Source organism: Cuculus canorus, chromosome 29, assembly GCF_017976375.1.
Source record: "Cuculus canorus isolate bCucCan1 chromosome 29, bCucCan1.pri, whole genome shotgun sequence".
In the NCBI taxonomy this organism is placed as follows: domain Eukaryota; kingdom Metazoa; phylum Chordata; class Aves; order Cuculiformes; family Cuculidae; genus Cuculus; species Cuculus canorus.
In genome coordinates this window covers 1,301,039-1,321,677 of record NC_071429.1, presented here as the reverse complement: position 1 = coordinate 1,321,677, position 20,639 = coordinate 1,301,039, and the positions used below count along the sequence as shown (strand labels likewise).

Genomic DNA, 20,639 nt, shown 5'->3' with positions numbered 1-20,639 from the left:
CGATGTCAGCACTCCTCCTGCTCCCATACATGCCCACATCAGCTCTTTTTGCTGCAGGTGCTGCCAGAGCCCGACACAAGACCCCCTCTGCGGTGCAAACAGGAGCACACAATAAGATGCTGGACCATAATCAAGGTTACACCTGAACTTGCTGATGTTTTAATAAAATGGGGAAAAACAACTGCCCCAGCCTAAAGTGCAATTTTCTCGCATCAGCTCCTCCAGCATCATTTCTAAGCCGGTTTACAAAAGATTTGCTTTTCAGCTGCCTTCTCCATGCTCTGAATCTCCCTCTAATCACAAAAAGACAGAGGAGGAAGGAGATAACTGAATCGTGCGTCTCCTCCTCCTTCCACACCACCTCTTCCCCCAACCCCACCGCTGGGCGGTCAACGCCAACACACGCGACGGGACACGCGTGGCCAAAAGCATTGGGAAGGCTTAATCCGCCAAGGACATGCAAGTGAGGTCATCACCCCAACCCACCGGGACGAACAGTACTTTCACAAGCCTGCAGATCATTCACATTCTTTGCTCATGCAAAGAGCTGGCTCTGACGGTCGCCAAGGAATTGCTCCATCACCCTGGCACTGCCAGACTCCTCCCGTCAGCAACAAAATCTGCGAGCTCCCGGTCTTCCTGGCAGGTTCTCTGGGCTGGCGCCCACCATGGGCTTTGTCAGAAAGGTTTGGTGGCTACAAAACAGGGCACGTCCCTGAGAATAAGGGGGGACTTGCTTTTTCAGGAGGACAAAACAGCCATGCTGGGTCTTTATCCACTTTGGGACAAGGAAAGCGAAAAAGCCAAAAGGGATCCTTAAAGGTTTCTTCTCTATGGAAAAAACAGCAGTGCTCCTGTATCCTGGGGCTGTTCCAGCCCGGACTCAACGCCAGCACATGTGAGATTGGAATTTGGACTCTTCTGGCTGTCCCAGGGTGATCCCAGCTCATCTGGGATCCAGTTCGGTAAGAGATGGACCTTTCCCAGTTTGGCCGCTATCAAGAAGCACCAATCACCCCAGTAAAACTGGTAGAACTCTCCCATAGAGTCAAACCCTGCAATGTGTCACGGGCGATTTCTCCGCCTCCAAAGCTATGGGAGAGGTGCAGCCACACTCTGACCAAGATCTTTGCATCAACTGTTTGGGGTTTACTGGTGCGGAAGACATTTAGCCAGAGCAAATTATGATCATTTCCCATCTTAATTAACTCTGCTTTCACTTCCTGGCATGTGGGAATGCAGAGTCCTCCACCGCAGTGAGGAGCATCAACTTTGCATGGCCACAGCAGCTGGAGCTATGCAAAAACACAGGAAGGACTTGGCAGCATTTCTTCGTCATCATCAGAGCCCTGTCCACAAGGTAAAGAACTAAAATCATCCCCCAAAAAGCCAGAACCCCCTTTCCTGGCCATATTTCCCCATCACAAAGCAAGAGAAGACCTTCCCTCAGCATACAGTTCTTCTAATGCTTTCAGAGGCACCTGAAACCATCCCCACTGTGACATCTCCACAGACACATCCCCACCACGACAACTCTGCGTGCACGTCCCCCCTATGATGCCTCCATAGGCACGTCCCTACCACAACACCTCAACACACACATCCCCATCACGACACTTCCACATACATGTGTCCACCACGACACCTCCACACGCGCATGCCTGCCACGACAGGTGCTCAGGGCATTTATAACATTAGGATCCCACTCTGCCTTCCCAAAATAACTTACGCTGAGCACCAGCAACCTCACGGCAACCTCACTCCACTGCTGAGAATAAGGAATATGAAGGCAGCAGCATCTCTCCTGGCATTGCTGAGCATCATGAGTCTGGCCACATCTGCGTGTCCGCTAAAAGCCACGTTGCAGAAGCGGCTCCTCCGATGGAGCTCCAAGCCCCCGCCTTGCACAGGAGGACGTGCCTGAGCCCACTGGTTGCCAGCAGGGACACAGGACGAGATGCATCTCCACTGCCAAGACTGTACAGAGCAGGGGAGACCTCGGGGATGTCTCAGGCCAAGACACATCAGCTCCTTGACCTGGGCGGAGCAGGACAGAGCTTCAGAACACTGTAATTGTGCCTACTGCGCAACCGCCAGCGAGAAGAATCCTCTCCCCTCTCCACCCACCCCACATCCCTTTGAGGCAAAAAGGAAGAAGGCTGGAAACATCCTTCCTCTCCTCCGGACAATGCGATGGAAATAGCAAGGGAGGAGTGGTGGCGGAGGCAGCTTCGGCTCGGCGAGGATGCGGTGCCTGGCCAGCAGCAAGGAGCTGTGCGTGGCTCCCAGCTTCCTGCCATTGTCTCCCTGGCAACTGCACAGCCAGGATGGCAAAACCCAAATTACCTCTTTAGTCCAAGGAATCAGCCCTGAAATGTGAAGCTGCTGCCCCATCCCCAGGCACAGCAGCCAGGGCTCAGGGCTAAAGCGGATCCAGCAGCTGGGGTGGAAACGCGGTGAGCTCTGCATGCATGATCCCATAGAGGGGCTGGAAACCAGGAGTGACAAACACCATGATCAAATCCACTCCTGAGACCGGTGGGATTTTCCACTGCAGGACAAAAAAAAAAACCAAATACAGCAGAAGACAATTTCTCTGGACCCAGCCCTAAGGGCGAAACAAAGTCCCCAGGGAGCAAGTTCCACCCTAAATTCCTATTTTCTCCTCCAAATGGGAGGTGCACATGTTCAGGCTCCTTCAGCACACACGTCAGCAGCCGGAAAAGCCAGCAAGGACGAACGCAAGCCCGTCCTGCCGGAGGCTGGCTGCTGACAGCAGCTTGAGCGGAGGGAGGTGGCAGAAGGACCTGAAGGCTCAGTTATGAATCAGTCCCCAACCTTGGGATTGCGCCTCAGTGCCAGTTTTGTTATTCACCTCCTGTTTCGGGTAGTTTGTAGGTTATCGCGTGCAGCCCTTTTCATGGTCAAGGTGGTGAAAGAAACTGCTCTTCATACGAAAGGGTTGTTCAGCCTGGAGAAGAGAAGGCTCTACGGAGACCATAGAGCAGGACTGAAAGGAGCTCCAGGAAAACTGGGGAGGGGCTCTGGATCAGGGATTGCAGGGAGAGGATGAGAGGGAATGGTTTTCAGCTGAAAGAGGGGAGATTGAGATGAGATCTTAGGAAGAAATGTTTTCCTGGGAGGATGTTGATGCCCTGGCCCAGGTTGCCCAGAGCAGTGGGGGCTGCCCCATCCCTGGAGGGGTTCCAGGCCAGGTTGGATGGGGCTTGGAGCCCCTGATCCAGTGGGAGGTGTCCCTGCCCATGGCAGGGGGTGGAACTGGATGAGCTTTGAGGTCCCTTCCAACACAAACCATTCCAGGATTCCATGTATAGAAAAGACTCGAGATGTTTTTAGATTCTGAGTTGGGATTTCAGGACTGGCACCACTCAAACGAGCATCACAGCCAGCACCACAGCCGGACCCTTGACCGCTCCCCACGGCCTCAAAGGGCCACAGCTGGAAGCGAAAGAGGAGGAAGAGAAGGACAGACGGTGCCATACGTCCCTGCTCCTCCCCACCACCACCCAGCCCTGTGCCCCCAGAGCAAAGGCTCTGGCTGAGCCCATGGGATCCGGGAACTGAACCTTGGGCAGGCTGACCTCTCCATACCTGCTGAAAAGTGGGGCCAAGGATTCCTGGAGCTGGAGCTCCCACCAGCCCTCCCAAATCCTGGCTGTGCAGGCAACACTACAAGCAGAGCCGCTTTTCTCCCTGAAGATTCCCAAGTGCATTTTTCCCTCGCTGATGTGTTAAAAATAGAAAGCATCATCGTCCTGCAAGCAAATATGGAAAGATTACATCCTCGCTGCTAAAAATCTATGCAGCAGAGACCATTCCAACCGGGACACGTAGGAAAGCTCTATTTCTGGAGCAAATAACTTGGGAAGTTAGCACAACATCCTTAAGAGCAGTCGTTATATTGACGCACTGTGGCATTAAACACCAGGGGGAAATTTGCTTCCCCCTCCTTGCTTCACTTCTCTGGGGAGATGGTTTCAGGCTTTTATGCATCTGCTGCCGGCTGCCTGCCCGTGCTGGCCCCGGTGTGGGGTGCACAGCCTCACACGCCACTCCCCCCGAGAAGAACACGCTGCCCCGATGCTGCCCTCGCAGATGGGAACGCAAGAGCGATCCAGTTTGGGAGTGGTGTTGTCACCAACCTTGCTTAACACTTTCCAGCTTCAAATGAAGCTTTCCTGCAGGAATCATAGAATCACTAGGTTGGAAAAGACTTTGAGATCATCCAGCCCAACCGTACCTGTCCACTTATTAAATCATATCCCCAGGCACTTCATCCGCCCATCTTTTAAATCCCTCCAGGATGGGGACTCAACCACCTCCCTGGGCAGCCTCTGCCAGTGCCCGAGAGCCGTTTTGGTGAAGAAATTTTTCCTGATGTCCTATCTCAGCCTGTGCAACTTGAGGCCAATCCTCCCCATCCTATTACCTATCACTTGGGAGAAGAGACCAACACCAACCTCTCTACAACCTCTTTTCAGGCAGTTGTAGACAGTGATGAGGTCTCCCTTTTCTCTAGGATAAACCCCATTCCCTCAGCTGCTCCTTGTAAGACTTGTTCTCCAGCCCCTTCACCAGCTTCATTGCTCTTCTCTTGATGTGCTCCAGCACCTCAATCAATGTCTTTTCTTGTAACAAAGGGCCCAAAACAGAATCCAGTATTTGAGCTGCAGCCTCACCAATGCCAAGTCCAGGGGTGGGTAACACTGGCCCTCCGGCATAGCGCTAGGAGTTCTGCACCACAGAGAGATGGAGGCAGCTGGAATCTCCATCCACGCTCCGGTTCTCAACAGGTCAAAGCGGTTTGCAGGCTCCTTTGGCCAAAGCAGTTTCAATGGTTCCCTCCAATGAGAGGAGCCACCAGTGGTTGTGGTGGCAGGAGACCCGCTGAGCTTCCCCAGCCCCACTTCCCCACTCCTGTCCCTCATCCCTGCTGCCTCCAGGAGGAGGGGAGGCTCAGCCTGAACCTTATTCTTGGAAAGGGTCGATTTGTACGCAAGCTCGGCCTTTCCATGAGTGTTTGTGCTAACGTGCTGGGCTGCTCCCACCCAGCTGGGACCGAGCTCCTGATCCAACTTCATTTCTCAAAAAATCACACGGGAGATGAGAGGAATGTGTCGGGTCGTGTCCAGCTCCAGGCGGGAACCCTGGCTTCTGCAAAAACAACCCTAGGAGAGAAAATAAACCCCACTGGCAAAGGGATGTCTGCCCTTTCAGCAGAGGAACTGTTGGAATGGGTCCAGAGGAGGCCATGAAGATGATCCGAGGGCTGGAGCACCTCTGTTAGGAGGACAGGCTAAGAGAGTTGGGGTTGTTCAGCCTGGAGAAGAGAAGGCTCTGAGGAGACCTTACAGCAGCCTCCAGTGCTGAAAGGGGCTCCAGGAAAGCTGGGAGGGACATTTTACAAGGGCCTAAAGAGACAGAAAAAAGGGGAATGGCTTTAAATTGGGAGTAGGAAGACTTTCATCAGACATTAGGAAAAAAATCTTCATGATGAGCGTGAGTAGGCTCTGGCAGAGGTTGCCCACAGCAGTGGTGGCTGCCCCATCCCTGGAGGGGTTCCAGGCCAGGTTGGATGGGGCTTGGAGCCCCTGATCCAGTGGGAGGTGTCCCTGCCCACGGCAGAGGTGGAACTGGATGGGCTTTGAGGTCCCTTCCAACACAAATCATTCTATAATTCTATGATAAGGGGCTGTCTGTCCTTCCAATGCCTCTCCAGAGAGGTGCCCAACATGGAGAAACACCACTAGGACCCACTACCCCACAGGCACCCAGACTCTGACCTACATGCAGCCTGCGGGCATTGCTTGAGGGACCGCTCAACTCCAAAGTGAAAGAGCCACCAGCTTCCAGCCTTTGCTGGCCTCACCAGATTGAGAGGTCACACCATGATCCCCAATACACAGCCAACATCTCCCTCTCCTCAGAACAAAGGCAGCAGAGGGCTGTAAACACAACCCTGCAGACACAGGGAATAAACCAAGCACGACTCCCTCCACTCCTCTCCTCCCCAAAACAAAACACACACCCAGAAACAGAAGGAAACCAGTCAGGAAAAACCCAACAGTGATTCAACAACTATTTCAAGCATTTCCATTCCCAGAGGAGGCTGCTTTGCCCCATAAAACATCCATCGCTGCCTGTACTGGTGCTGCCCAGTGTCCCTTTGCCATTCCATGCCAGGTTGCTGGTGGCCCAGCCTGCTGGGACCGTTTTCTCCTCATTTAATACCATGCACATCCCAGTTGGCATCCCAAGACGAAGGCGATGCCAGATTTCTCTCTGCTGAGCCAAGGCGCTTGGAAATGCATGACGACTTCAGCAGACTAATTAGAAACACAGCCTGGGTGTTGCAATCCCAGGAACGACTCCAATTTCAGGAACAAATGTTTTCATCTCAAAGTGGGAGCAGTCACCCAAGTGGAAGGGCGCATTTTTGTTGCTGTAGCTCACCCCCTCTCCCCTGGTGTGCGAGTGGTGGGAAGAGAGCTTGTATCTCACCCCGACAGGGCTGCTGTGCCGGTGCTTGCGTCACCAGGGAGCTGTTGCTGCTGCTGCAAGGATTCCTCACGCTCCCAGCCGGCGCTGGAGAGGGAGAGCCTAAAGTTTTCTTCCATCGACCTCCTTTAGCAGCACTGCGTGGCTCCTGACGGGGTCTGCAGCCTCCTCTGCCGATGGCAAGAGGTGGGACAACAGGAGGGGTCATGAGGGTCCCCTGCTGCAAGGCATCAGCTCCCCAGGGATGGCAACCCGCTGAGCAGAGGCAGCACTGCAGCTCTATAGATCAGCGAGCGGCTCCTCTGCGAGGTCCTGCTGTGACTCTGTGCACATAGAATAGAATTGTGGAATGGGTTGGGTTGGGAGGGACCTCAAAGCCCAGCCAGTCCCACCTCTGCAAGGGTAGGGACACCTCCCACCACATCAGGGGCTCCGAGCTCCATCCAACCTGGCCTGGAACCCCTCCAGGGATGGGACAGCCACCACTGCTCTGAGCAACTTGGGCCAAGGCCTCCCCACCTCGTCCTCTTCCTGCATTCTCTGATCAAGAGCCCCTGCACAGATTTCCTGGAGCCCCTTTCCATACTGGAAGCTGCTCTACGGTCTCCCTGGAGCCTTCTCTTCTCCAGGCTGAACAACCTTTCCTCACCCTGCTGGCTTCCTAAAACTCAAATCTGCTGGAAACCCTTCACCCATGACCAAACCCAGCCCTAAAAGTCACCAAAGTCACAGCCTTTCTGCCTTTAATTTAGATATTCTGAAAAAATACACTCACTAGGTTTTGTAATGAGATGCCACTTCAGGAGCTTTGCTCACCCCAGAGCCTGCTGCGAGACCTTTATTTGAGGTATCCCTATCTCTCCAACTGGGAGAGATGTATGCTAATGCTACGTAACATCAGAAGATCAACCAGAGGCACGCAACTGGAAACCTCTCTTCTGAACTGGGCTGTGGGTATCAGGTGGGGGAGCTCTGGCAAAGTCTCTGTCCTTCCCAGGGTCAGGAACAGCCAAGGGCTGCTGCAAGGAGGTGAACATGGAAGTCGCATGGACAGAGAGGGAAAGCCATGTGGTTTTGTAAGGATCTCCTCCAACAGGCAGCACTGTTGGGAGGCCTCTTGCTCCAAGCCAGAAGATATGAGAGCAGAAGGGAGGACACGCAGATTTGTGCAGATCAGCACACACCCAAGCTCAAACCATGCCTATCCCACAAATCCTTCTGCAGGTTTCCCTGTCCCGTCCCCAGATGTGCCAGCACCCTATCCTACACCCTGCACTCCTCCCAGGCTTCTCCTCAGACACACCCTCCACCTTCTTTGCTCACTTGGCATATTGTCCCAGACATGTCCGCGTGGTGTGAAACGGCCTCTCCATGCCAGCATCCCAGCCTCTCCAGCAGGGAAGCAGCTAAGCGCTATCACTTGCTCCCATCGCTGTCAGAGGCCATCACCGGGCCTCTGGGCTCCTGCAGAAGAAAGAGTGAACCTCCACCCAACCAGCACAGTTATTCATGAGTAAGCTAGACCCAACCAGACATCTAACCCCAACAGCAAAGTCCCACCAAGGAAAAGAAAACAAAATTCCTCCCAATTCCTTGATTTTGACAGATCTTTCAAGGGTTTGTCATCGTCACTGTTACAAATCCACACCTCCAAACACAAACAAGGAAGGCAGCCAAGAAAACTGACAGGAACTGCAAACAAGACTGCTAGATTGTTAGCAAGGAAAGGAGCAGACTCCAGACATCTCTCCAGGAACGCCCTTCTGCCATGATTTGACACAAGAAGAGATCAGATGTGGCGTTGCTAGGATTGTTCACATGAGATGGACAGGGCCAATGCAGAAAACACAAGCTAACCTCTGCCTCCAACACATCATCGTTACGGTCCATCAGCCAAAGGAGCTGATGCCTTGAGACGCCTTTACCAACAGAACCAGCCTAAGCATCATCATTACCTCTCCCTGCAAGGCAGATCCTACTTTCTTTGGTTTTGAGCCTTTTCCATTGAGTCACTGCCCTTCCAGAAGTCGATAGCACAGTGTTGGTCACGGCATTAAGATCTTTCAAAGAGTCATCAGCTGCAGAGGTGATGACATCTCCTTACTCCCACTTGATGACCCATCTCTGAGACCTTGTCACTCTCTACAACTACCTAAAAGGAGCTTGTAGCGAGCTAGGGGTTGGTCTCTTCTCCCTGGTTGCCAGTGACAGGACAAGGAAAACTTGACAATCTTAGAGGTCTCTTCCAACCCTAATGAATCTATGTAAAAAGTGCCTCCTCAGCTTTCCAGGAGCCCCTTTCAGTACTGGAAGCTGCTCAAAGTCTCCCCGGAGCCTTCTATTCTTCAGGCTGAACAACTCCAACTCTCTCAGCATGTCCTCCTAGCAGAGGTGCTCCAGTCCTCTGATCATCCTCATAACCTCCTCCAGACCTGTTCCAACAGTTCAATATCCTTCTTATGTTGGGGATTTCTTTAATCAGAGTAGCCGCATGGTGCAACCAAATTGTCTCCAGAGCCGCTCCCTCAGTTAGCATGACAAGTTGGGGGGAAGAAATGGCCCCCACAGGATATGAGAGATGCCTGCAGACAGCACATGAAAAACTGACCATCACTAGATCTCCCCAGATCCCCCTTACCTGGGACATCCATGATGGTGTCCTAACTATTTCCCAGTCAGTCCTGAAAGATAAAACTCTGGAGTGTGACGGCAGGGTCAGCTCCAGCTCCACCAGCTCCAGCTGGGATTCATCCACCAGAGTTGACATTCCAGTGCAGATGTCTGAGCTGGCTGCAGAGACACTACAATAATCCCACCGTGGACATCCCAAACCACGATTTGTCTGCCCTGGCAGCTCTCACGACGGTCCAGAGCGTGGCAGCATGCAGTTCAGGCTCAGAAATGCTATCACTGCACACACACAAGACCTGGGCAGTTTGACCCAATGCACGCTGCTCCCAAGCAACGAGCAGCAGCTCTGCTGGCTGCAAGGATCCGAAGCACAGAATGCCAGGTTGGAAAGGACCAAGGATCAGCTGGTCCAACCTTTCAGATAATACATAGTTTAAATGGGTTGGAATTAGATGACCTTTGAGGTCCCTTCCAAACCAAACCATTCTACGAGTCTATGAAATGAGAAGCTCCAGCACCCTGTCAAGCTAAGCCTCAAATGTGTCCAAAGCGTAGAGGAATCCACCATGTCCCTGCTCTCCGTCGAATCAAAGCAGAACTCAGACAACCGGTTCAGCTCCCTTTAGAGAGGTCAGAAAGCAGGGTCCCCAAAATACACGTTGAACCCCCCTGACAAAGCATTCTCACTGCAGCAAGGCCACACCAGCGACGGCTTCATTTACAACAACTTCAGAATTTCTCTGAGACACCAGGAGTCGAACAAACCCCTTCCCACAATTTAAAGGAATGTTTTAAGGTTCTCAAGGCTACCTGAGAGCTACTGGAAAAGTGAATTCCTAGCCGAAAGATGACAGCATCCTCCATGCATGCAAAGCCCTGGGGTGTAACGGCATGTTGGGTTCCACGCAGAAAGATGCTCTGAGTATCTTCGGAAGCTGCAGCCCACTCAACCCGCCATTGACACCAAACTCTGCCTTGTCTTTCTCCTTGAGCATCCCCAGATTTTGGGGTGCCACACAGCCCTACATGGGATTTTCTAGCACGAAACCAGGTCTGATGTGGGTCTGGCAAGCGTCAAACTCCCTCCTGGCTCAGCTGTGCAACCCTGGTGGGACGGGCACGCAGCCGTGTGGTGTTTGCAGGCGCTCTGTGTCCATACAGGTGCACGAGTTGCCTTCCTGGGTGCTTATCCCCAGGCTGCGCCTGCACACAAACTTATCTCCGAGGAAAGGGGTGTGTTGCTTCTGCACTCACTCTTATCTTGAGGGATGTGGGCTTTCCTCCGAGGCAAATGCCGCTCGGCTGAGCTTACCCGCGGGCCCCACAGCTTGGGACCCACACCGGCCTCAGCTCCTTGGCTGCCTGCAGTGGTGCTGAGGCTCACAGGAGAGATCTTGCTCCTCTCCCCAGTGCAGTCCCAGTCCCCCTTTTTACTGCGCAAGCAGGTAGCACTGAAAAATGCAGCAGCTCTTACAAGGAAAGGAAGGGCGGGAGAGGTGCAAAGAGCAGAGCGGGGAGGATGGTGGGATGGTGGGCTCCTAACAGAGGAGTACTGATCCCATAAGGATGTATTTGGGATCTCCCCATGACTTCTCTTGATGGAAGAACCTCAGGATGAGCCTCAGTTTCTAAGTAAACACCTCCTCTCTTACCATCTCACCCCAGCTCTCCGTTTCATAGAGGGGACAATAACTCAGCCATTCCTAACGTTCACCTAATATGGGCAAATCCTGCAGAGAAACCTCCTGTCCTCACCACTGGACCTGTCCTGGCCCAGGGAGGAGGTCTGCCTGCTTCAAGTCCAAGGCCATCAGAGAAATCCTCATCCCTGGAGGCGTTCAGCCAGGCTGGATGAGGCTTTGAGCCCCCTGATCCAGTGGGAGTGTCTCTGTCCATGACAGAGGAGATGGAACTGGGTGATCTTTAAGGTCCCTTCCAACCCAAACCATTCCATGATTCTATGATCGTGATGGGTAGGGAATAACTTGCTCTCACATCACCACAGCATCATTTGAGACCTTCACCTCAGTCTCCTGTGCACACATCAGCACTGCTTGGCTTAACAGGGGTCCAGCCCTACCAGCTGTGCTCTGTGGTCCTCCCAGCGCTTCTCAATCGCTCCACAGCAGCTGCAGCAGAAGCAGCCACAGCACAGCAGGGGGCAAGGACGGCTCCGAGCCTCCCAGACAGCACTTTCAGCGCTGCCCCGGGACGTTTGCCTTTTTCACAACACCAGGATATTGAGTCACGCTCAGCCTCCCCGCAGCCTGCGCTCGCCCATGCAATCACCGGGCTGCCGGGGTGCGCGTTGGCGCTTCTCTTACCCAAGACACGGCTCCATCTCCAGGCTCCCCCTGTGCACACCCGACCCTTTCCCTGGGCTCAGCAGCTTGAAACCTGCCAAAACGAGGAAGCTGGGAAACTCCGTTCCTGGCACAGCTCCCAGAGAGAACACAGCTTGGATATTTGTTGTCTTAGATCTGCCCAGTCTCCTCTAATCTGCCCAAGAGTCCTCAGCCTCTCAGGCCCACAAGCTCAGCTGCCACGGGCTGTGGGAAACCTCAGCTTTGGGAACATCCACAGTGATGCAACTTGGGAGACATTCTGTGTCCAAAGTTGTTTTGAAGGCAGCGAGGTGGATTAACCAGCCTGGTTAACCAGCTGCCCGCCTTTGCAGCCTCTCCATGAGCTGTAACCCTACCTCCCTTCCTCTCCCTCCCCCACAACCCCGGTCCCTTTGCTCACACGGTTCCTGCAATTCCTGGCCCTCGGCTTCGATGCGTTGCACAGCTTCCGCCACCATCTGGGCTCCATTTAGGGGAGCTGATGTTTTTCACAGGGCTGTAATCTAAACTTTGGTATTGAGTTTACATCTCGCATACCAGCGTCTCACCACTGAGCCTGGCCAGGCAGAAGGGGCGTCTCGGCTGCCAGGCTCTGTCCTACTGCAGGAGGATGCGGTGTGCTGGCAGCTCCGCGTACCTGCGAATTGTGCTGCCACGAATGTAGAAGTCCAAGAATCAGGGATCCACGCACACAAACTGCCTGGAAATCCAGCAAGACACTGACCCTGCCAATGTGGGCAAGCTGGGCGCAACCTGGGAATTGGATCAGCTTCTCCCAAGAGGCGAGGAGGCTGCAGATGGGAGTCACAGCCCTACATCAGCATTATCTGGGCTCTACCTGTAGCAGCAGGAAATTCTCCTGTTTTTGGCCTCAAACCCTACCCTTATCCCCATCCAGAGACTGCAGAGGCTTTCAGAATTGTCAGATCCTGCAAGCAGTGATGGAGGTTTCTCTTTGGAGGAGGGCTCCTTCTGTGGACACAGGGAATGGACACCAAGAGCCACAGGGAACAAACAAGCACCCATTGTACCATCACAGGCCTGCTGCTGCTCTGCTTGACCCAGACTGAGCAGATACAGACCCTAACTTCTACCTCTACCTCCACCAGCAGCAATCCCAGTCTGCCTACAGTCTGCTGCCGGAGCCCCTGCAAGCCATGTCCATAGAGCACGTAAGGAAGATGAGACACAAAGGGATGGCCCCTTCCCATCAATGCCTCTGAGCAGTAGGGACAGTGTCCACCTTCAGGTCACGCTATGAGCAAGCCAGTTGTGTTGGAACACCCAACACATCACCTACCTCTTAGCTAGGCAATGGAGGTTGGGCATCCCCTTGCCAGTACCACCTCCCTAGCACCCTGCCTCCTCTCCCCATGGAGAAGGTGACCACTTCTCACCTTCCTCACCACAGGCTCCTCAGTTCCATCCCCAGGCTCTGCTGAGCTCCTGTAGCTCCCAAGCCTCCCTTGCCAAGGCAGGGGGATGGAACTGGTAGGCTTGGCTCTAAGGTCCCTTCTGACCCAAACCATTCCATGATTCTACGACCCTTAGCATGGAGTTCTCCTTTCCCAGACCAGTACCCTACCAAACATTAGCATCTCCCATCTCATATCCACATATTCTCTATGAGCTGACAGCAGAGTCAATCGACCAGGTTGCAACAGGATGACGGGCCCACCACATGGTTCAGCGAGGTTCCTGACCCAGCTCCGGGCAGGCAGATTCACGGGATGTCAGCGCAGCAAGCAAACGAGGGCAGTGCACAGAAACCCTAACTGCACGCAGGCTCCTGCCATGCAAGTGCACGGGAGAGAAAAGCCAGTTTGAAAGCTAAAACACACAGGCAAGGTGCTGCGTTCTCACAGGGGGTGGCACGCCAGCTCCTCTGCCAGACACTGGCCCAGCTCGCCAGCCCCCACAGTTATTTATGAACTGCGAGGGCTCACGGACGCAGCACCGCCCTCAGCCCTCCTGCCAACACGCTTTGCCAAAGGGCACAACAATTTTTGCAAGCTGATCCGGGGCTGGAAGGTTGATCCGAGGCTGGAAGGCTGATCCGAGCACTGCTGGTCCAAGCAGCAGCCCCCAGGCACCTCCCCGCACCCCAGGACCCCGCCTGCCCCCTGACACGTCCGCACCAGCCGCCCTCCAGCTGCAAGGTGGGCAGAGCCCCAGGCAGCATCCAGCTGGGCGGCTCTGCTATCCCGCCAGGCAGCCAAGATGGCTCAAACCCAGCAATCCCCGAGGCTCAGCCAAACCCAAAAAATAATGTTTTCATACTTTGACTTTTCAGGCAGGATTTAGTCATTTGCAGACACACAGGCTTGGCAGGGCTGCGCTGCCTCCACTCACCTACGCCAGGCAGCGGCTACTGATGACGGCAGAGCCTTGAAGGCAGCAAGAAAGAGGAGACTTCTGATTTAGTCCAGGTGAATTATTTCTGCTCCCTTTACAGAGCATCCAGATGATGAGGAATGGGGGGGATTCAGCATCCATGCACGCCCGTCACATCTGGCGCGCAGCCAGGGATGGACGAGGCATGGCAATGCAACCACCCTCCAACACAATGAGCTACTCAGAGAAATCCAGCAGGGACTTTTGCCTCCTGAGACCTCCCACGTCTCAGGAGCCAGTCTCTGTTTGTACTAATGAGGCTTCCCTCCTTCCCTTCCTTTCAAAGCCCCTCTCCCACCCAGTCCCTGGGTTGGCCCAACCCACACTGGAAATCCAAGTATGGAAGAAGACCCTCTTGCTCCTGGCCAAGCTCAACATGTCACCTCCACACCAGACAAAGACACAGACAATAGCCAAGCTCACCATCCACAGCGCAGCTGTCCCATCTCAGCATCCCGTAGACCCCCTCCAAAATTCTGTATTTAAGGTTAAAAGGGTCTCTGGGTTATTCTTCCCAACCCAAGATACACAGCCCTGCACCTCCCCGCTCTACCTGAGCTCTGAGGTCATAAGCACAAGCAGTTGTTCCCGAGCTCTGGCGATGAAAGAGATGCAGTTTATACATTAAGGTTTAAAGAAAAAAAGCTCATGTGGAACTAAGGAAACTGCTTCTGTCATGACATAACCTTATTCCGCCACCATTACGAGCAGCTGCTTGGCTCCTCACTCTGGACCTTATCTTAGCCCTAAACTCACCTTCCAAAGACCCCAAGAGCCTTGGCCATCACTGCTTCAGAGAAAGCTCAGCTCCAGGGAGCCCTAGGGAAGAAGGCAGCAGAAGACCTTGCTGACAACCCATGATCCTCCTTAAACCTCAAGACATTCCACAGGAGCTACAAGCCCAGCTCCAAGCAGCCAGGACAGCTGCAGATCTTCTACAAGAGTCAAAGTGCCAAGAGCTCTTGCACTCAGGAGCCAAGGTCCATTTTAATCTCCTAATTCTTCTCCTGGAGTCAACAGCAAGGTTTGTCCCTGCTGTCATGCAAAGGACAGAGCCATCTTCACCTCCCAAGGCCTGGCCCGCTGGAAAGGACAGACTTGTGTCTTGGAAATGTGTGCTCAATGCTTCACATGATCCAAGCTACCCCGTCCCTCCCTTGGTCTCAACACGGGTATGGGATGAGACAAACTGGGAAGGCAGGTTACGAACAAAGGAAGTTCCACCAATGCCTCCAGTTCTTGAGAGCACGGTGGCGCCCAGCATCGCAACAAGCAAATGGTTTCTCCAGCCTCAAAGGCTGCAGGGTCCGTGGAGAGTGCTGAGAGACAGGCAGGCTTGGTGGCACAGATGTTCTGAAGGACTTTTAAAGAAAAAAGGGAAATTGCAAGAAGCTACGAGGAGTTTGCTACCACTGTATCATGTGCCTAAGCCTGATTCTTCTTCTGATGAGCTCTGATGAGCGGAAGACACGAGCTGGGAGAAGGACAAGGCTGCAGGAGGGTGGGTAAGGCTGCCAGAACTTCTTCCAAACCCCTAAGCACCACCAGATCTGTTGGCGAGACCTTTGTTACCGTTAGACAAGGCACCTCTCTGCATAAAGAGGATAAACCAAGCTTAATCTAGACTGCCAGAAGATGAGGACAACAGGAGGAGGGGAGGAAAAACTGTCCCGTTCACCTCAGCAAAATATTAGCTCTGGTGGAACTCCCCATCTTAGTGCCAGACGAAAACTTCTCAGGCTTATCTGCCCAAGGCTTATCTGCTGCTCCCCTCCCTTCTCCCACATTTCTGTTATTAAACCGACTAACGCTACTTATCTACAAATCCTGCCTCTTAAACCAGCAAAGCCACGCCATGGTTCCTGCCGTGTTGACACTCCCTGTGGACAGCATAGGGGATGCGAACAGCTCGTGCTCCACACACCATGTCCTTTCTGCCTTCCAAGCTCATCCACTATGCAGGTCCCACCACAAAAGGATGCCAACCAAGAAGGGATGCCCACCACGATGCTCTGCAGCCAGCATCAGCATTTCCACGCAGTGAGCAAATCACTCAAAGCATCCCAAAGGCTGAACTTCCACAGAAGCTTATAGCAAATCATAAAAACATAGAATCATTAAGGTTGGAAAAGACCTCTAAGATCATCCAGTCCAACCATGAACACCCCACTGTGCCTACTTAAACCACGTCCAAAAGTACCACAACTACAAGTCTTTTGGAGCCCTCCATACATGGAGACTCCACCACTGCCCTGGGCTTCTTCCAGTGCTTCACACTCTTCCAGTCGAGAAATTTTTCCTAACATTCAGCCTAACCCCCTTCTGGCACAACTTGAGACCATTTCCTCTCATCCCATCGCTTGTTACTTGGGAGAGGAGACCAACACCCACCTCACTACAACCTCTTTTTAGGTAGTTCTAGATGAGGTCTCCCCTCAGCCTCCTCTTCTCCAGCCTAAACAATCCCAGGTCCCTCAGCAGCTCCTTCTAAAACTGGTGGCGCGGAGCACATCTTCAAGACAAGGGACAGAGTGGTGCTTCATAATCAAGCATGGGATAAAGCTCAAAGAGGCACAGAGGATTCACTGCAACTGCACACGGAGCAGAAGCAAAAACCCAGGCAGCACCGGTCACTGCTGGGAGAAGTTCTTTGCTGGCTGAGGAGCCTCCGTGTCCTCCGGACAGGCTCCAGCAGCAGTCGTACAGCTGTCCCCAATTGGAAAGACAGATAAGGCTCAAATGATTCATTCAGTGTAAACCTTTATTTGTTCTTGCTTACCCAGAAGGAGCCAGCAGCTGCTCATGTTAAACTGGGCCAGCTCCCAAGTGCAGACAAAGGACTGCGAAAATGGGTTTAAGGAGGAACTGATCGGTCAAGAAGCAATCCTAGAAGAGGGAGTTAGAAAGAGGGAGTGCAGCGCAGTGCAGGAGGAAGAGGAAGCCAGAAAGCACCTAAAAATAAACGTTAAAAAAAGCAGTCAGGCACAGGACAAAGGCCTCGTCTGCACGTGACTGGTACCCGCAGCGTAGGCAGGATGCGAACTTGGCACACAGCACTCACTCCCCAGCAACCCCACGTATGGAGCTCCAGCCACCTCGCAGCAAAAGCCATGACCAGCACCTTTTGCCCCCAGGACAGGCTCATTTCTCCTGTGCTGTAAATCCCTCAGGTGCAGGATGCTTCTCCTGCTCCGTGCCCTGACCTCAGGATGCTCTGCCTGATCCACTCCTGGGTGAGAATCGTTCTAAGCCCAGCAGAGCCGGCATCAGGCAGCTTCCACAGGGGTCTGAAAAAGCTAGAGGAATTTAAATGAAGACTGGAAAACAAGATCTTCCCAAAACGCACTCTTAAAACCAGCTAAGTCCTGCTGAAGGACCAGCGAGAGGTCCCTCAGCATCCCTCTAGGCAGCACTTTCATCAGATCTGAGCCAGAGCTGGTCGGTAAACGGGGTAAATGGCAAGTTCCCAATGAATCAGCCAGAGCAGAAGAGCCTATCCTGTGTTTGCTGATGCCACCAGGATCAATGCTGTCTGCTCCTTTCCTGGGGCTACGAGCTGGGACTCTGCATGAGGCCAATCAACGCCAAAGCCCTTAACCTGCCCAGAGGTGGCCATGTCCACCAGAGGCAGATCAGAGCTTCAGTTCAGGTCTGTGTATGAACCACGTTCCACGTACAGTACAGAAGGATGCTCCCACATCCACCTTCAGCCAACCCACCTGACTGGGCAGGAATCACACCTAGGCAAGGAAGGAGAAAAGTCCGCAGGGATGGGAAAAGCACTTACAGAATGGGCTGAACATCATCAGAGATTTTCAGCCTCGGTGCAACGCTTTGAGAAGATCCAGTTAGTTCCGCTCCCAGGAAGCCACCGCTCCGCATCCCACATTCACTTCTGCTTCACCCCTGCCACGCACAGATCTGGTCATCAGTACAGCCATAAGAGGCATCTGATAATCCTGCCTGGAGCTGGGTCAGATGCAGCAGGCAACTTAACCAACTCTCACGTAATGACTCATCCCGTCTCCAGAGCCGTCTGCCTCCTCTGCAATACGTCCTGACAACTCTTATTTCATCCTCACATCCATGTGGCTCGCTTCTGGAGGCTGCTGGGTAGGGCGCTGCCCAAGCTGTCCCTTCAAAGCTGCCCTGAAATGCAAACACCGCTCCTGCATGGCATAAATTCTCTGGTCTTTACCCGTAGGTCCTTGAACTCATGACTACTGAGTAACGCGGCTGGCTCAGCTAACCAGCAGACTAAGAATAGAGACCTTGAAGTGAAACCTACTGGGATTGGCAGCTATTTTGAGTGTACTCAGCCGGCGGGGCAGCATGACATAAGAGGATATAAAGAGGAAACTCTGCACAACAACTCTCACCTCACCAAGAAAGATTCGAGTAAAAGAAGGTAGAGCCACCACGTGTGCTTTTGAGGCAAAGCAAATGCTGTGACCAATTCCCAAGGCTACCTCCACACCACTGTGTCAGCTCCCTCCTCAAAACCCAAGCCACGGCGTCTGTGTTTGCAGCACCAGGTTGTCCCCTGGCACAGCACCAGCCCTGTGGTGCCCTGAGCATCCTCAGGACCAGCTGAGCCCACCAAGAACTGCACAGCCAGACCCTGGCATGCAGCAGCCCAGTAGAGCTCCTGCTTCTCCTCATCTGGGATGCAGTAGAATCCCAGTAAACCACCTTCCATCCTGCCCACACCTCTGCCGCTCACATCGAGCAGAGCACGTTGCCACAAGTTCAGCCTGCTCAGGCACCTTCACATAGCAGGGCTGCCAGAGTTCCTGCTGCGATGAAGCCGAGCCTCAAAGACAGACAACATGACCAAAGCAACCAAAGAAACCCCAAACCTTGTCTTTGCTTTCCAACGTCAAGTAGAAACTTGCAGCTCTTGGAAAGCAGCTGGGAGACCTTACAGCACAAGAAGGACATGGGTCCGTTGGAGCAAGTCCAGAGGAGACCACAGAGATGATCCAAGGGCTGGAGCACCTTCTACACAAGGTCTGGCTGAGAGAGTTGGGGTTGTTCAGCCTGGAGAATAGAAGGCTCTGGAGAGACCTTAAGCAGCTTCCAGTACCAAAACGGGCTGTAGGGAAGCTGGGAAGGGACATTTAATCAGGAAGCACAGGGATGGGATGAAGGGGAATGGTTTTAATCTGAAAGATGGCAAAGGCTCTCAGGCTGGGCGTTTGCTTATCATAGAAATCATAGAATGGTTTAGGTTGAAAAGGACCTTGAAGTCCATCCAGTTCCAACCCTGTGCCATGAGCAGGGACACCTCCCACTGGATCAGGGGCTCCAAGCCCCATCTAACCTGGCCTGGAACCCCTCCAGGGATGGGGCAGCCCCCACTGCTCTGGGCAACCTGGGCCAGGGCCTCCCTACCCTCAGAGCAAAACATTTCTTCCTAAGCTCTCATCTCAAACTCCTCTCTTTCAACTCAAAAATCATTCCCCCTGTCCTGTCACTACACGTCCTGGTTAAAAGTCCCTCTCCAGGTTCCAACATCCTTCAAAACTTACACAGGGCATCCGAGGGAACACAGCACCTCCAATTTCAGTCATCACCCAGACAGCAATTGCTCATGAAGGCCTCTGTCAAGCCTGTATTAAACCACGGTTTCAAAGAGGCTGAGCGCTCTGAATGCAGATCCCAAGCCATAGATTTGCTTAACGCTGCAGTTCAATTATTACAGCAGCGTGAGCCAGCGCTGCTGTCCTCTCTGCCCTCCCCGTGCCAGCAGGTGACAGACACACGGCAGCAGGGACCCAGACAAAACCCAACCACCCCAGCTACGCAGCAGGGATCGTCCCCCTGTGTGGGGAACCCCTCTTCTGAGACGCTGCTACCTCCAGCTCTTTTCTGCAACTGGGCTGGGGAGCAGAAGTGCCACCAAGTTCAGTTCTGGAGTCCTCAGCACAGGAAGGACATGGAGCTGTTGGAGCGAGCCCAGAGGAGGCCATGAGGATGATCCAAGGAGCTGGAGCATCTCCTACATGAGGCTAGGCTGAGAGAGTTGGGGTTGTTCATCCTGGAGAAGGGAAGGCTCCGGGGAGACCTTAGAGCAGCTTCCAGTACTGAAAGGGGCTCCAGGAAAGCTGGGGAGGGGCTCTGGATCAGGGAGTGCAGGGAGAGGATGAGGGGGAACGGTTTTGAGCTGAGAGAGGGGAGACTGAGATGAGACCTTAGGGAGAAATGTTTTGCTGTGAGGGTGGGGAGGTCCTGACCCAGGTTGCCCAGAGCAGTGGTTTCTGCCCCATCCCTGGAGGGGTTCCAGGCCAGGTTGGATGGGGCTTGGAGCCCCTGATCCAGGGGGAGGTGTCCCTGCCCATGGCAGGGGGTGGGACTGGATGGGCTTTGAGGTCCCTTCCAACCCAAACCACTACATGAAGATCCAGGCCCTCTGAGCCCCAGTGCAGAGCTTAGCAGCAAAGCTATGGAGCAGGCTGACAACAAGGCCGTTGACAACAAGGCCTGGCAGTTTCATCTAGCTTTGAGGCACCCCTGAGCCATGGAGAACTGCTTCTGCTCTCACACTTGCTCTCCCTGACAGCCGTTTTCAAGGTAAATGGTCTGTACTGAAAGTCTGCCCACCAGTACCTCCACATCCTCCCTCAGGGACCCCTCTACTGCCACAGCCAGGAGTTGGTGCAGTCTTGGATGAAGGAAAAGAGGACACTGGGATGATCCTGAGCTCAGCAGAAGCCAGGAGATGAGCCCCAAGAGAAGCAGAGTCTCCTG

At 53.5% G+C, this 20,639-nt stretch overlaps 1 protein-coding gene across 11 annotated transcripts in view; it reads right to left on the bottom strand.

The window, feature by feature from the left end:
* Positions 1-20,639, bottom strand: part of HDAC7 (histone deacetylase 7) — a 90,690-nt gene that overhangs the window by 31,123 nt on the left and 38,928 nt on the right. Inside the window, exon 1 of one of the 11 annotated variants that reach the window (XR_008447403.1) lies at positions 6,523-6,776. The exons of 4 other annotated variants lie outside the window; for them this stretch is intronic. Coding sequence is in view for 5 of the 7 variants with exons in the window: in XM_054051446.1 (XP_053907421.1) it covers positions 6,523-6,727 (205 nt within the window). In the remaining 2 variants the exon portion in view is untranslated. Of the gene's footprint in view, positions 1-1,729; positions 1,995-6,522; positions 6,778-17,676; positions 18,132-20,639 lie in introns of those variants that run through there. 6 more of the 11 variants (XM_054051438.1, XM_054051446.1, XM_054051440.1 and 3 more) reach the window with 6 other exon arrangements.